The sequence below is a fragment of the Panthera uncia genome, chromosome D4 (genome assembly GCF_023721935.1).
Source record: "Panthera uncia isolate 11264 chromosome D4, Puncia_PCG_1.0, whole genome shotgun sequence".
Taxonomy (NCBI): Eukaryota; Metazoa; Chordata; class Mammalia; order Carnivora; family Felidae; genus Panthera; species Panthera uncia.
This window is the reverse complement of record NC_064807.1, coordinates 6,875,575-6,890,292: the sequence shown is the minus strand read 5'-3', so window position 1 is coordinate 6,890,292 and position 14,718 is coordinate 6,875,575. Positions and strand designations below refer to the sequence as shown.

The window sequence follows — 14,718 nt, the reverse complement described above, 5'->3', positions numbered from 1 at the left end:
AGGAAGGAAGGAAGGAAGGAAGGAAGGAAGGAAGGAAGGAAGGAAGGAAGGAGAGGGGAAGGAGGAAAGAAGGAGAGAGGGAAGGAAGGAAGAGAAGGGAGAGAGAAAAGGAGGGAAGGAAGGAAGGTGAAGGGAAGGGAGAGAGGGAGGAAGGAAGAAGTTAGAATTTGTGATACTCAACTTTAAGAACATACTTGACAGAAAGTTTTCATGACTAAATATAGTAACCTTTTCGTGGTGATCATCACCTCTGACAGCTTTGACATGGCTTTTTGTGGACTCTTATCTCTCCCATAAAAACCCACATCTGGATAAAGGCTGAAAAACAGCAAGTGTATTCCTTTCTAATTTCCCCGCATTTATTTGAGGTGGAAATGATTAGAGGCACAGTTAATCACTAGTAATATAAACCCTAAAATTGGAGCTCATGGGGTTCTTTTGCTATTCAACAGAGTGCTTCTGTGGCTGTTTTTTGAGCACAAGACACATCTCCTTTCTTTTTACATACAGAGCCTTCTTTGACGTACAAGCCAAACATTTACTGGAGACAGCCTGAATAGTATGAGAGAGAATGTCTGTTTGTTTTTGTTTTTGTTTTTGTTTTTAAAAAAACACTGGATCCTACAGGGTATCCTTACAGCGTAAAAGAGGTAGGTTTCATATAGAACAGTGGAACATAGGCAATTTATGAAGTAGGAAGTGAGCACAACAGGTTTTTTTCAATTTGCTTAAAATATTTTGAATCCTTGGCATTCTTAACTATTCAGGAGTCTCTAGCCCTGGGTTTTGAAATATGAACCAAGGAGGGTTGATACTGAAGTTGTGTGTGTGTGTGTGTGTGTGTGTGTGTGTGTGTGTGTGTGTGTCTGGGCAGTAATATGAGAAATGTTTGTGTATGTTTGTTCCAAAAATATTTTAAAATGGCTGATCAGAAATACATTCAGAAATGCTTGCACAAAATAGATCAAGACAGAGGTGGAATTTGTAGGAAAATAAAATTAAACCAGCGATAAGGTTGCCATGCAGATATTCCGTGTGGGGTTATTTTATTTGGCCTGCTAACCGCTGCGGGAAGTACAGCAGAATTTAAATGAAGACTAGTATTGATTATAATTCACATCTCTTTTCATTGACCTAGAGTTAACTGTGCCCACGCAACTATAAACTTTCACAGACTAATTATCTGAGTTTGTAAAGGAGCATATCCAGTGATCTCCTCCTTGACCCTTTCTGCCCTTTGTCATTTTATTTCCAATTAACATATCACCCTAGAAGGTGGATGGAGGAAAAGAGATGTACAAATCATCCCAGCCCATCTTATCTCTTGGTTTAAAAAAGAGAGGGGTGGAGGGGAATGGGGCTCCTAGCTGGTGACTCTTGATCTCAGGGTTGTGAGTTCGAGCCCCATGTTGGGCATAGAAATTGCTAAAAAATAATAATAAATGTAAAAAAAAATAAAAAATGAGGGGTTGGGAAAGGGCAAAGTGTGGGAGTGGGAAAGAGGCAGTTAGATGTTAGGACCGTTTGAAATTTGTGATTCATAGTTACCAAAGCCAGCACAAGAAAAGAATTCATATAGACACCTATGAAGGCAAGCTTTCAGAGAAGGTGCACTTAACCCTTGAACAACACAGGTTTGAACTGTGCAGGTACATTTACACACATTGTTTTGTGGGGGTTTTTGTTTTTTGTTTTTTTCAGTAAATACAGTCCAACACTGTAAATGTATTTTCTCTTCCTTACAACTTTTTTTTTTTTTAATTTTTATATTTGAGAGAGAGATAGCCAGATCACATGCAAGCAGGGGAGGGGCAGAGAGAGAGGGAGACAAAGAATCTGAAGCAGGCTCCAGGCTCTGAGCTGTCAGCACAGAGCCCAAAGCAGGGCTTGAACTCACAAGCAGTGAGATCATGACCTGAACCGAAGTTGGACACTTAACGGACTGAACCACCCAGGCACCCCATGACTTTCTTAATAACGTATTTCTCTAACTCACTTTATGATAACAATACAGTATACAATACACATAACATACAAAATACGTGTTAATTGACTGTTTTTGTTTATCAGTAAGGCTTCCAGTCAACAGCAGGCTGTTAGTAGTTACATTTTTTGTGGAGACAGAAGTTATACGTGCATTTTCAAATGTGTGAGGGTTGGCGCCCCAGACCCCAGCATTGTTCAGGTGTCCACTGAATAACATTTCTTGATTTTGAACATTTTCCGACACTCACATAATTATAAGCCTCAGTGTCCACAATACTCAGATTCAGTAGCCTCTCGATCAGACCAATTTGGACACATTGTTATTTACAAATTACTAGAAAGGATTGGGGTGCCTCGGTGGCTCAGTTGGTTAAGCGTCCAACTTAGGCTCAGGTCGTGATCTCACGGTTTGTGGGTTCAAGCCCCGCGTTGGGCTCTGTGCTGACAGATCGGAGCCTGGAGCCTGTTTCAGATTCTGTGTCTCCCTCTCTCTGCCCTCCCCCACTCATGCTCTGTCTCTCTCTGTCTCTTAGAAATGAATAAATGTTAAAAAAAAAAAATGTAGACATAACTAAAAGGGATTCAGAGAGCCTTAGACAACACATTTGTTCAACAATGTGTGAATACATCAAACCAAGAGAACATTATGCTATTAAAATTACAGAAGATGCATAAACAAGGAGTATCATAAAAACTACCACGAGAAGAGTATATATGAGGAAATGAGAAAAATGAACACTGGTATGTAAACTATAAAACCTAGGACACCTAAGCTGCCTCGCTGGCTGAGTTAGTAGAGCATGTGAGTCGTGATCTCAGGGTCATGAGTTTGAGCCCCTGGTTGGCGGAAGAGATTACTTTAACGTAAAATACCTAAAGTGGACCAAGAATAAGGGGAGTGTGTAAAAACAAAATAATTATATTGGGTTGAGTAAAATGATGAATTTCGTTTCCTGCCCAGAAGGATTTGGGACGTTTTGTCATTATAATAAATATAATTGAAGGAGGAAAGAGAGAAAACCAAAAGCTTTCAAGTGAAGAATATATTTTACAGAATTGCGGAATAAATGTGTACTTTTTATTCATTAAAATGTTTGTTTTTTAAGACTCAAATTTACAGACTCATGGAAGATCATCTAAACTATTCTTCATGCCATTAAAATGTGGGGGTCTTTGGCGGGTATTTTTCCATAGAAATGCATACAGGAGAACTCAATGCTATTCCTCTTTTCTTTTTTCTGATCTTGTTTCTCTTAGGGATTGCCATCGGCGTCTTGGTTCGAGAATACAGCAAGCTGTCTAGTCTGGAGAAGTTCTACTTTGCTTTTCCCGGGGAAATTCTAATGAGGATGCTGAAACTCATCATTTTGCCGTTAATTATATCCAGCATGATTACAGGTACCTTGAGAAAACTGATGGTTCTCTGTGATTATTTAAGGAGCTGTCTCTTAAGTTGTGCTTTTCTAATTATGAAAAAAATTGAAATGCATTTGATGTATCTCACACATCACACACACACACACACACACACACACACACACACTCTCTGCTTACTTGGAAAGTATATATTGGCTTGAGTGGGAATATTTTATTACTCACAAAGTGCCACTGCTCTACCTAGGGCACTGTCCACCATAGCTCACAGCTTCATTTGGCCGGCCACGGGTTGTCTTGTGAGGAAGATGCCATTTTCTTTTTTCTTTTCTTTTTTTTTTTTAATGTTTATTTATTATTTTTGAGAGGGTGAGCAGGGGAGGGGCAGGGAGAGAGGGGGGGACAGAGGATACGAAAGGGGCTCTGGCCCAACAGCAGAGAGCCCATTGTGGGGCTTGAACTCAACGAACTGTGAGATCATGATCTGAGCCGAAGTCAGACGCTCAACCGCCTAAGCCACCCAGGTGCCCCGCAAGATGCCATTTTCAAACATACTATAAATAACACTCTATCCAGGACACAGGAGTAAAACAAAAACAAAACAAAACAAAAAAAACACCATATTTGGCCACTGAAATGTCAACCATTGTCCCCAGGCGAAATGTGGTTGTCAGTTTTGAAATTGTTTTCGGTAGTTCACTCATCTGTTTCCCACCTGCAGCCGTCCTAGCCCCCCCCCCCCCCCCCCCGGGGCAGCTGCCCTCGGAGTCTCTCTGCCTTCCCCGCTGGGCTTCTACTCCTCCGCATACCTGCCCTTGAAAACTCACAGCCGCGTGCTGTGGAAAACGTTTCATTATGGGTTTGCACCGCATTTTAACAGCCTGGCATTTTCACATCTGAACTTGTGACACAGTTGGCTTTGGAAATGCTTTCTCCCTTAGTGGCCATTCTCTTGCAAGGTCCCTCTAAAGAGCAGGCTTCCCGCTGGAGGTGGAGAGTAATTTGGCTTACAGAAATGTCATTTGTGTGGGTGTGGTGAGCTTCTCAGCGCATTCCAGAGTCTCTCGTACTTACCTTCGTTCTGGCAATAGGTAAAATGTGGCCCGCCCCTCACTAGTATTGTCTGCTTGAAAAAACTCAGGTTTTATGTAACCGCGCAGTTAGGAATCTTGACGCATCCTTTTCCAGAACATTTTTCCCCATTGCCACTACGACAACCTGGGACTTATCTATGGGGAGCCCTGGATGTTAGCCTTGGTTGGGGGCAGGGGGCAGGATCTGCTGTGCCCAGCTATAGATCTGGCTTTTGAACTTTTCAAGTGCCAAACTCCAGTCACATTAGAATCTCCTGGCCTGGGTGTTCTTGGCTTATTACCAGCCTAAAAAGAGCGTTTAATTATTTGTATGTATGTATTTAATTGTGTTTTGAAACACCCGGCTTCTTTTAGGCCCTGCAGCCTGAGGGCCAAATCAGTAGGCCAGTGTGTTGTACCATGTATTGTTTATCTGTTCAACTTTAAGTTAGTGTGAGCATCTGAAACTTGCAAGATTTCACGTAGGCATCTGGATTTCTGGCTTCCTCTGAAAAGAATTAAGATCACAAAACACTGGACCCATGTACCCGCCCCCCCCACCCCCCACCCCAAGACCAACAGTGATCTGGAGCTAAGAGACAGCTACTCTATTTAGTTTGAAGCTAATACGTTTGAGGATACCGCAGCCCCCCTACCCTATCATCTGACACCTTGTCCATGGCGCTCATTTTACCTGCTGGCCCAGTAGATGTTGCCTTTATCACCCCTTAGAATTTTCTCAGCATCGAAATTCTAAATCTCTTCTGAGGCTCCTTTGAAAAGATGATGAGAGCTTTGGACTCTCTCCCAAGAAAAACATTCACAGTTAAACATATAATACTATACTTGGCAATGCACTTGCACAAGGTACATAAATCACTTGATGATCAATACCACTGAAAACTTGGGTCTGTGGAGGAATGTATGGAAAGTTGATCCAAATTAGGCAGCAAATCCAAGACTCGTGCGTTAAACCGGGTTTCAGAAGAAGAGGTAAAAATACATGTGTGAATATACTAGTATAATATGTGATGTTTGAAATATGTATCAGTTTTGGCAGTCAACATCTAGTGGTATTTTTGCAGTCGGGCTGTTTTGTGTGCTAGCTCAGCTTTGCAGATAATCTAGGAAAATAATTTGCAACCCTCAGCACTCTGCTCACCACGTAGCCCAGCTGCTTTTTGAATCTGTATCACAGGTCTGGACATTTAAAAAAAAAATGTTTTTAAATGTTTATCTATTTTTGAGAGAGCACAAGCAGGGAGGGGCAGAGAGAGAGGGAGACATAGAATCTGAAGCAGGCTCCAGGCTCTGAGCTGTCAGCACAGAGCCCAAAGCAGGGCTTGAACTCAGGAACCTTGAGATCATGACCTGAGCCAAAGTCGGACATTTAACCAACTGAGCCACCCAGGCGCCCCCTTAACATTTCTACATTTTTCCTTTACCAAACCGCTGGCAATTAAGAGCAAAAGAGCGCAGAACCGCTGCCCCATTCTGTTGTCCTGAGCAACAAAATAGTCAAAAGATTCAAGGGACATGAACCAAGCAGGATGGGAACAGTGATCTCATATTCATGGTTTAAATTGTCAGATTAAGGTAATATGACTAGCACGGGCAAGGTTGTGGGAAAACAGGCTCATTCATACATTTTCAGTTTGGAACAAATTTGGTGGGGGGCAACTTGGAACATGTTCTGATCTCTCTACTTTGTAATTCTGCTTCTCAGAATTTCTCGTAAATAATCAGATATGTTCAAAGATTTAGGTACAAGGATGTTCATGGTAGCATTACTTTTATAATGGTGGTAAATTATAAGTAGTCTCACTGGAAGTTATACACCTAAGCTATGAGTCTACAACTATTAAAAACCTTGTCTTGGAAACATTTAATGACATGTGGATATGTTCTAACACGGTGTAAAATAGGAAAATAAAACAAATTACACAATAGGATGTTGTATACAATCCAAATTTTATTAAAATTTATGTGCATTTTTAAAAGTTGGGATGAAAACCAAATAGTTAATAGCAGTTAGATATGGATAGTAAGAAAACATGACTCATTGCCCTTCCTTTACATTTTCAAGGTGAATACGTGTTTGTTTTCTTAAAAACTTATTTTTTTTTTGTTTTATTTCTTATATTTGAAAGACAGAACATGAGCAGGGGAGGGTCAGAGAAAGAGGGAGACACAGAAGGTGAAGCAGGCTCCAGGCTCCTAGCTGTCAGCACAGAGCCTGAGGTGGGGCTTGAACTCAAGAACCTGGAGATCGTGACCTGAGCCAAAGTCCGATGCTTAACCAACTGAGCCACCCAGGCACCCTTTTGTTCGTTATTTTTGTTTGGTTCGTTTTGCATTTTCTTTCTCTCTTCTTCCCTCTCTCTCTCCCTCTCCTTCTCTCCCTTTCCCCCTCTCCCACTGTCTCCCAGAGTGGGATGGGTTCTGCTCTGTGTCCCACAGCTCTGTTCCCAGCACCTGTAGCTCTGCACCACCTTTTCCGTGGTGCGTGGTCCTTCCTCCAAACCCTGCGGTGGTCCTCTGCCTCCCCAGTTCAGCACAGAGCCAGGAGTGGAGGATGGCTGTGGAAATGCACAGGAGGAGCAGTTTTCACATTTCAGAAGCCTTTATAAATGCAGCGGACCAATAGCTTATTTTATACACTTATTAGGACAAAGAAAGATGCTTGTTGGAAGCTGGGGAGAGTTAAATGGATGTCCTAAGGACACACACATTAGAGATAGAAACAAAATTGAGACCTACGATTAGTAATCTGTGCTTCTGCATAAAGGAAACTCTCTTGATGGATTAACACATAGGAAAATTAAAAAAAAAAAAAAAAACCTCTGCCATGAAAGCCTCCGCTGACATAAAAATAGTTCATAGCTATTTTTTTTTAAACAGAAGCATCCTTTTTCATGTAATGAATGAGGGTAATATGTCACATTAATCGGGGAAATTTGAATATAGGCTTAGATGGTACCAAGAAATTGATAATTTTGTTAGTGGTGATAACGGCATTTTAGTTATGTAAGAAAATGTCCTTTTTAATGCATATGGAATTATGCAGGGATAGAATGACAGAATGTCTAGAATTTAGTTAAAACAGGAAAAAAAGAGAAAAGGCACAGTAGATGTAATCTCAAGGCATTTTTAGAGACAGGCAGTGTAGGCACTAACAGAATCCTTCCTGTAATTGACATTCTGAGGATCATGCTCCTCCGGGTGTGCAGAATATCTGTTTGGGCCCCCTTAACGTTTAGGTTTCTAAGCTGTGCTTGTATCAAACCACTGGGGAATTAGCAAGAGAATTGTGGTTCTGGAAAGTCCTGGTCCAGGTCTCACCACCAGTGAGTTTAAATTCAGAGCACATTTTCTTGAATACACAGATGATGATGACCTAGGCCTCCCATGACCAGCACAGGAAAGGGAACGGCCCCTCAACCCGTCTCCCAGGGGTTCCCTGAGCATCATTCCAAGATGGCACCTTAGCTGTGCTCAGGATGAGACCCCCATCCTTTCCACTGCAGCCTCTTGGCCGCCACCACTGGGCCAGAAGTGCTCTGCCGGTCACAGCTGCCTCCTCTGGTGTCTCCAGTGACTGCGGCCACACCTCTGACCCTGAGGAACTCTCCTTTTGCTCCTCTCTCCTAAGATAGGAGCGAGAATTCTTCACAGGCTGTTCCTTGGGACAAAGCTTTATGGAAGTTTGGGGAATGAAAGTAGGTGAAACACCAACAGTGCCATCCGGCCTCTCTCTTAAGAGGGAGGCCTTAAGAGGTCTGCCCCTTTGCTCAGCTGCCAGCCCGTCCCTCCACATGATGTTCCAGGCGTTGCCATCCCCCGACACGAGGCTTTGAGAAGGAAAAATTTCACCATCACATAGGTCTTCCTGCCCCAGCCCGGAAGCAAACCAAGTGGAAACCCTCGTTGTGGGTGCAAAGCGGTGATTTGCCTTGTGGACCCCATCAGGACACTCACTCCAGAATGGATACCATACACACCTGCTGGGTTGGGGCTTACCCACCCAACCTGCAGGACGTGGGAGTCTGTCCGGGTTGGGCTGTGTTGAGTCCATGCCACTGCCGGTGCAGTTCGTCCTGAGAGCAAGATGCTTACTCCTGCCTGTTCCTGTGGCACCTTACTCTGGATTTCCTCCAAATGTTGGCTCCTCAGAAGCACCCACACTGTACTTTGTCCTGTGGGGTTGCAGTCCAGTACATTGCAAATTTATACCAAGGCAAGAAAACTCCCTCCTTTCCCTCCATCCCGAACCACTGAGTCTCTGGGTCTTAGCACTGATCTCACCTCTTGGACAAATTATGTACCAAACATGAGACTTTGGTAGAGAGCACCTGCATTCTGTATGTCGATGAACCTTCCCCTTTTGACAAGAGTGCTGGTTGAGTATTGGATTTACATCTGTGGGAAGCTTCTTCAAGGATAAACGGAAGACTCCACCCTTCAGTGATTAAACAAAAGAAAAAAGAAAAAAAAAAACTTGTTTCAAACTTTAAATGGTCGTCACTCCAGCAGCCCCTATACGTCAGGACTTCAAATTTTTAGGGCTTGATCTCCACTCTAAGGCCTGAAGTTTTCCACTACTTTTCAACCAAGAAAAAAAAAAAAAAAACCTTATAGAAGTTTAGATATAAACAATATTTATTAAACAGCAGTCAGATGTAAAATACACATCAAGTAGGGATCTGCACACTTTTTTTTGGTAAAAGGCCAGATAGTGAATATTTTAAGCTTTTTGAGCCACATGTTCTCTGTCCAGCTTCCCAATTGGCTGCCATGGAAAATCACCCGTCAACAATATGTAAGTGATGGGCATGGCTGTGTGCCAAAAACGCATTTATTTGCAATAACAGGAGGCCAGCCAGCAGCTGGCCAAGATAAAGGATGAGGCGAGATTCTAACTCTCAAGGTACAGTGCGGTTGAGGTGGAATCCTGGTGGCAAAATAAACCAGCATGGCAAGGAAATACTGCTAGCAATCAGTGAGTGAAATTCCCCGAAGAGGCAGTGAGGCATGGAGCCGGGAGCAGGGTAAGTGAAGTCAGTCAAGGTTTTTGGAGATGACTATTTAAAAAAATTTTTTTTAATGTTTATTCATTTTTGAGGGAGAGAGACGGAGCGCAAGTGAATTAGGGGCAGAGAGAGAGAGAGAGACAGTGAGACACAGAATCTGAAACAGGCTCCAGGCTGTAAGCCGTCAGCACAGAGCCCGATGGGGTCTCGAACTCAAAAGCTGTGAGATCCAGACCTGAGCCGAAGTCGGACGCTCAACCGACTGAGCCACCCAGGTGCCCCAGAGATGCCTATTTTTGAAATTCAGGCTTTGCAGGAGAGAACACGTTGGATCGGGTGGGCTGGGGAAGGCTTTTTTTTTTTTTTTAAGCGATGTATTCATTTACTCGTAAGCAGCTGTGAACCTGGGTACTATCCCGTGTCCTCCGGTGGAAAGAACCAGGCCATGTCCCCCCCTCCCTGAAACGGGGTTTGATTAAATTCAACATTAGTTAACCCCGCCTGCGTGAAAACAGATAAACAGAAAACCACACCCGTGAGAGGGTGGGGTTCCTGCCACTCACCCGTTCATGCATCCTGGGACTTCTGGCCAGGTCTGTTAGTCCCCTTGTGGCCAAGAAGGTGGAGGAGTGGAAAATGCACATGTCACTTGGTCGTACAGTTTGCCGTGGGGGATCTAAGAGCATTTAATGTCAGCTTCTGGTGGGAGTGCAGGGAGTATGGGTGCTCTTCTGGAACCATTGGTGGCTTCTTAGTTTCATCTCTAGAAACTTGCCATTTCAAGGTGCCCTTTAAACTTACAATTCCATGCTGGGGAAGGCAAGGTCTTAGCCCCAAACCATACAGGCCATGAATGAACTTCTTGCCTTATTTGCAACATCTGTAACCACTGGATTCTGCCTGAATTGAAGTGCTTTTTTTTTTTTAACCTTCCCAAGCCTTATTAGGGAACCGAGAAAATAAGATGAGCTAAGCAGCTTTGTACACACGAATTAAGCATTTTCCGAAGATCATCAGGAAATCCATGTTGAGTTAGAGCACAGCTACTGAAGCCAGAGGACTTACTATATTAATTTGATGTCTCCATTGCCTTTTCTGCAAAGAAGAAAGGGGCACCTGATGTATAAGGAATGGAGTCCCCACAATGAGCATGCCATTTGCCACAATAACAAAATGAAACATGCAAGCCGTGTCAGTCTAATTCTGAGCTAGTGAAGCTGGAGAATCAACCATGAATGAGCTTGACTTCTGCCTCTGCTGTTACTACACTGGCTCACAGCTCCACTCGACTCTAAGTTAACCTGTTGTGTTTTTTTTTTTTTAATTTTTTTTACGTTTATTTATTATTGAGAGACAGAGCATGAGCATGGGAGGGGCAGAGAGAGGAGGAGACACAGAAGTTGAAGCAGGCTCCAGGCTCCGAGCTGTCAGCACAGAGCCCGACGCGGGGCTCAAACCCACAAACTGTGAGATCATGACCTAAGCCAAAGTCGGACACTTAACCAACGGAGCCACCCAGGCGCCCCAACCTGATTTTGTTTCTTAAAAAAAGGAGTGAAAAACCATGCAGGGATTCTAAGAAGCCTCCTATATGTTGAATGCGTGGACCTGGGATTCCACCCCTTCCTTCCTTCCTTCCTTCCTTCCTTCCTTCCTTCCTTCCATCCATCCATCTATCCACTCATCCATCCATCCATCCATCCATCTGTCCGTCCGTCTTCAATGTCCCAGGCTCTGTGCTAGGCACACATGATACAGATAAGTCCTGTTCCAGCAAGGGAGAGTGAATACATTGTAATGTGGTATGCTAAGTGCTTTGGGAGAATGAGGACACTGGGGTGGAGTTTTGAAGAAAAGATAAGAATCCAATGAAGGGGGTAGGGGCTCCAGGCAGAAGAAAACAGCAGCTTGCATGGCACATTGCCAGGACACTGAGGCTTTGAGCAGAATGCTGGGCACATGAGGAAGAGGAGTGGATTGGAAAGATGAGCAGGTGCTTCGTCAGGGGTCTGTCTAGGCACGGGGAAGGAAGTGACAGCAGTGACAGCCAGAAGTGCTGTTCTCTGCAAAAGAACACCCTGATCAAGCATCAGGTGGGGAAGTATTAAAAAAAACAAAACAAAACACAGTGACACTTGTTAAAGGTAGTAAGGCCGACTTTATTCGGGACCATCATGATAGGTGGGGATGCTGCGTGGTCCGATTTCGCAGTGGGGGAGAGAGATGGGGCTCAACTCTATCAGCAAGTGAGAATTGATAGCCAAGGAGCAGGGTAGGGGGATCAGTGGATGGAAATTTATGAGGAGGAAACATCAGGGGTAAGGGGGATTCTAGCTAAACCAACCTAGTAGGATTCTTGCTGAAGGCAGGCCAGGGTGACCAGACAGGCCGGGGGAGGGGGGGGCGGAGGGGGAGCCTGATCAGGTACAGAATGTGATCAGATATGAGGATTCTGGTTAAACCGACTTAGCACAGTTCTTATGAAAACTAGATTTTGCAGGAAAATACACAGATGGGCGTAGAGGTTCAGGAGCCTGACAAAGTGTGGTCAAACAAAGAAGTCTGTCAGTACCGATCCTAGAGGGGCAGGAGAGTCTAGTGGTTAAGCATACCAGACTGCCTCGATGTGAATCCTGGCTCTGCCATTTGCTAGCTGTGCAACCTGGACACTCAGCTGTAAAACAGGGAAATAGTAGTACTATGTCATGGCATGCCTGCTACCGTCAGAAGTTTCTAGAAAGTCCCGGCATTGGTATGACAAGCTATTAGAGTTGAGACGCACAGATGAAAGTACACATGATGGATTTCATTCTGGAAAGGAAAACACATAAAAAGACTTACTGTTTGTAAAACACTAAGGTGTAACGTTCACCAGCATGCAAGTGGCTTCTACCCAGAATCCTGAGCTACGAATTTTATAAGGAGGAGAAGCAAAAAGCTCAATAATAATTAGGTTGTAGTTAAAAAAAAAAAAAAACAAAACAAAAACAAAAAAAAAAAAAAAAAAAACGAGACTTTTCACGGAGCTGTTAGCCGTCCCGATGTCAAAGCACTCGTATGGACTTTGAACAGAATAGCTGAGTCCCTCAGGTCCTCTGAAATGTGTTTAATGCCCTTCCTGAACCATAAGCCTCCTATAGACGCTTGTGAGGTCTTCTGGAAAACTGGTCCCAACTACAAACAGCACCAAGGTCTGTGGTATAAAAAATGTTGGAAAACAGCCCCCTGGATGGCTGAAGACCAGGAGACCAGCATGCTGCTTCGTGACACATTTTAAACATCAAATGCGGACCTCCTGACGGAGGCTGCCAAAGTGACCTTTAGTTGGTTCTGACCGAGGGCCACTTTATCTTGTTTAACTTCACAGAGTAGTCTAGGGTGGTAATGTAACCTATCTTCAGGGAGTTCTTTGTATTGATGCCTCTTAGAAAAATAGATGTCATGGGCAAGGCGTGCACAGAAATATATTTTGTATGCCCCCTCTGCCTCTTCTCTTCCCCTGTCACAGCCCAGGAGGATTAATCCAGGCTGCAGAGATGGCCCTGTGTCCTGGAATAACAAAGCAAGATCATAGCCAGCCTTGTTTACCCTGGGGAATGTGTTCATTTAGTCCTCGTAGCAACCCAAAGAAGTAGGAAGGGAGGTGGGACCTTATGTCCATTTTCAGAGATGAGGGCAGTTCCAAGGACTGTTCCAAGATCACACAGATCATAAGGGCAGCACCAGGGACTGGTACAGCATTCCATTCTGGGACATTCTGCTGTCCAGGGACCAGAGAGAGGGGCCTGGGGCAGGCAACCATACCTAACTAGCTTACTCATTCAACCAACACGTTTATCAAGCTCCTCCTACGTGCTGGGCACTGGCTATGCTTTGGTGAACACGCAGCTATCTGGGTCTCCTGCCCTCCAGGGAGCTCACTCTAGTGCAAAAGATGGTGTGTAAATAAATGAGCCCAGTGACAAAAATTGTGAAAGGTGATGTGAGCAGGGTGTCAAATGAGGAAAACAGAGGAGGCTGGTTTAGCCTGATAACTCAGGGAAGGACCCCAAGGAAAAGACTTGAAAGTAGACAAGTGAGGAGTAGGGGACGGCAGTCAGGCAGAGGGAGGCACCCACCAAGCGTGGCAGGGAGCTCAGTCTGCTCCCGGGGGATGGGGCTGGAGCACGAAGCAGGAAGGTAGCCCTGGCTGGGCTGGGCAGGCGGGCTCCCTGGGGACAGGGTCTCTTCAGCCAGGGTGAAGATCTTCCAGTTGATCTTCAGTGTCCTTGGAGGTTATACCAGAGTGTGAAATGGCCTGGTGGGTGCTCTTTTGCACCCGTGTGATGAAGGAATACAGAAGGATTCTGGAGAAAGTGAGGGAACAGGTGAGCTAACTCTTGCTAAGTGCCTTCCATTTGATTAGCCCCGCCCCTCAGATTGATCATTTTTCATTTAGCAACAGTGGAGGCTGTCTACTGAGTGCAGATTAAGTTCTAGGCACTGTACCAGGTAGGTTATACGTACTGTTTCTAATCTTCACGGCAGCCGTGCAAGATGAGATTGCCCACTTTGCTCCTCGCAATTAACCCTGAAGGAGGTAGAGGCATTGAAAAGCTGCATTTTTATAGATGGAGAAACGGGAGTCTGGGAGGAAAAGGCTGGGCTGCGATTGGAGCCTGTGCTGTTGTTCTCCATGCTGGTGATAGAGGGGTAGGAGTCCTCAGCATAATAGGGTTTTAACTCCTATGCAGCAGTGAGTTTCTTGGATGTTGTGTCCATTCCCAATTGTGAAGTGCCCACAAATGCCAGACCAAAAACACCTTCCAATAATGGAGTTAATTTTGACACCTTAATGACAAGGTGGGGAGAGATTGTCACGAAAACTTTGTTCTCCAGTGGGTGGTAGCTTAATCAGTGAGCCCTCGCAGGAGTCTTTTGCCCTTGGGTGTTTATTTTTAAAACGTGCTATTGTTTAGCCCGCTGCGACTGCTTCCTTTGTAGTGTTTTTATAAAAGGTTCTAAAAGATTATTACAGCTCTGGCCAGGAGCCAGTATCCCCAGCTCATCAGAGCCTCCTCCCAAGGTAAAAAAAAAAAAAAAAAGCAAGTGTGCTGTCTCAAAGAGCTAGCAGGTCCCCCTAACTTCCAAGGACGACTCGGGATAGTATCCCTGTTTCTAGGCCATAGTCCAGCCTCAGAACGGTCGCTGGTTTGAAAGGACAGTGGTGGACTCACTGGAAACCGGACTTGTTAAGGAAATAAAAATGCAGCGTT

The 14,718-nt window shown here is 44.4% G+C and overlaps 1 protein-coding gene across 1 annotated transcript in view; it reads left to right on the top strand.

The window, feature by feature from the left end:
* Positions 1-3,182: 3,182 nt before the first annotated feature.
* Positions 3,183-14,718, top strand: part of SLC1A1 (solute carrier family 1 member 1) — a 42,826-nt gene continuing 31,290 nt past the window's right edge. Inside the window, exon 1 of the mRNA XM_049633124.1 lies at positions 3,183-3,384. Coding sequence (XP_049489081.1) covers positions 3,183-3,384 — 202 coding nt within the window. The remainder of the gene's footprint in view (positions 3,385-14,718) is intronic.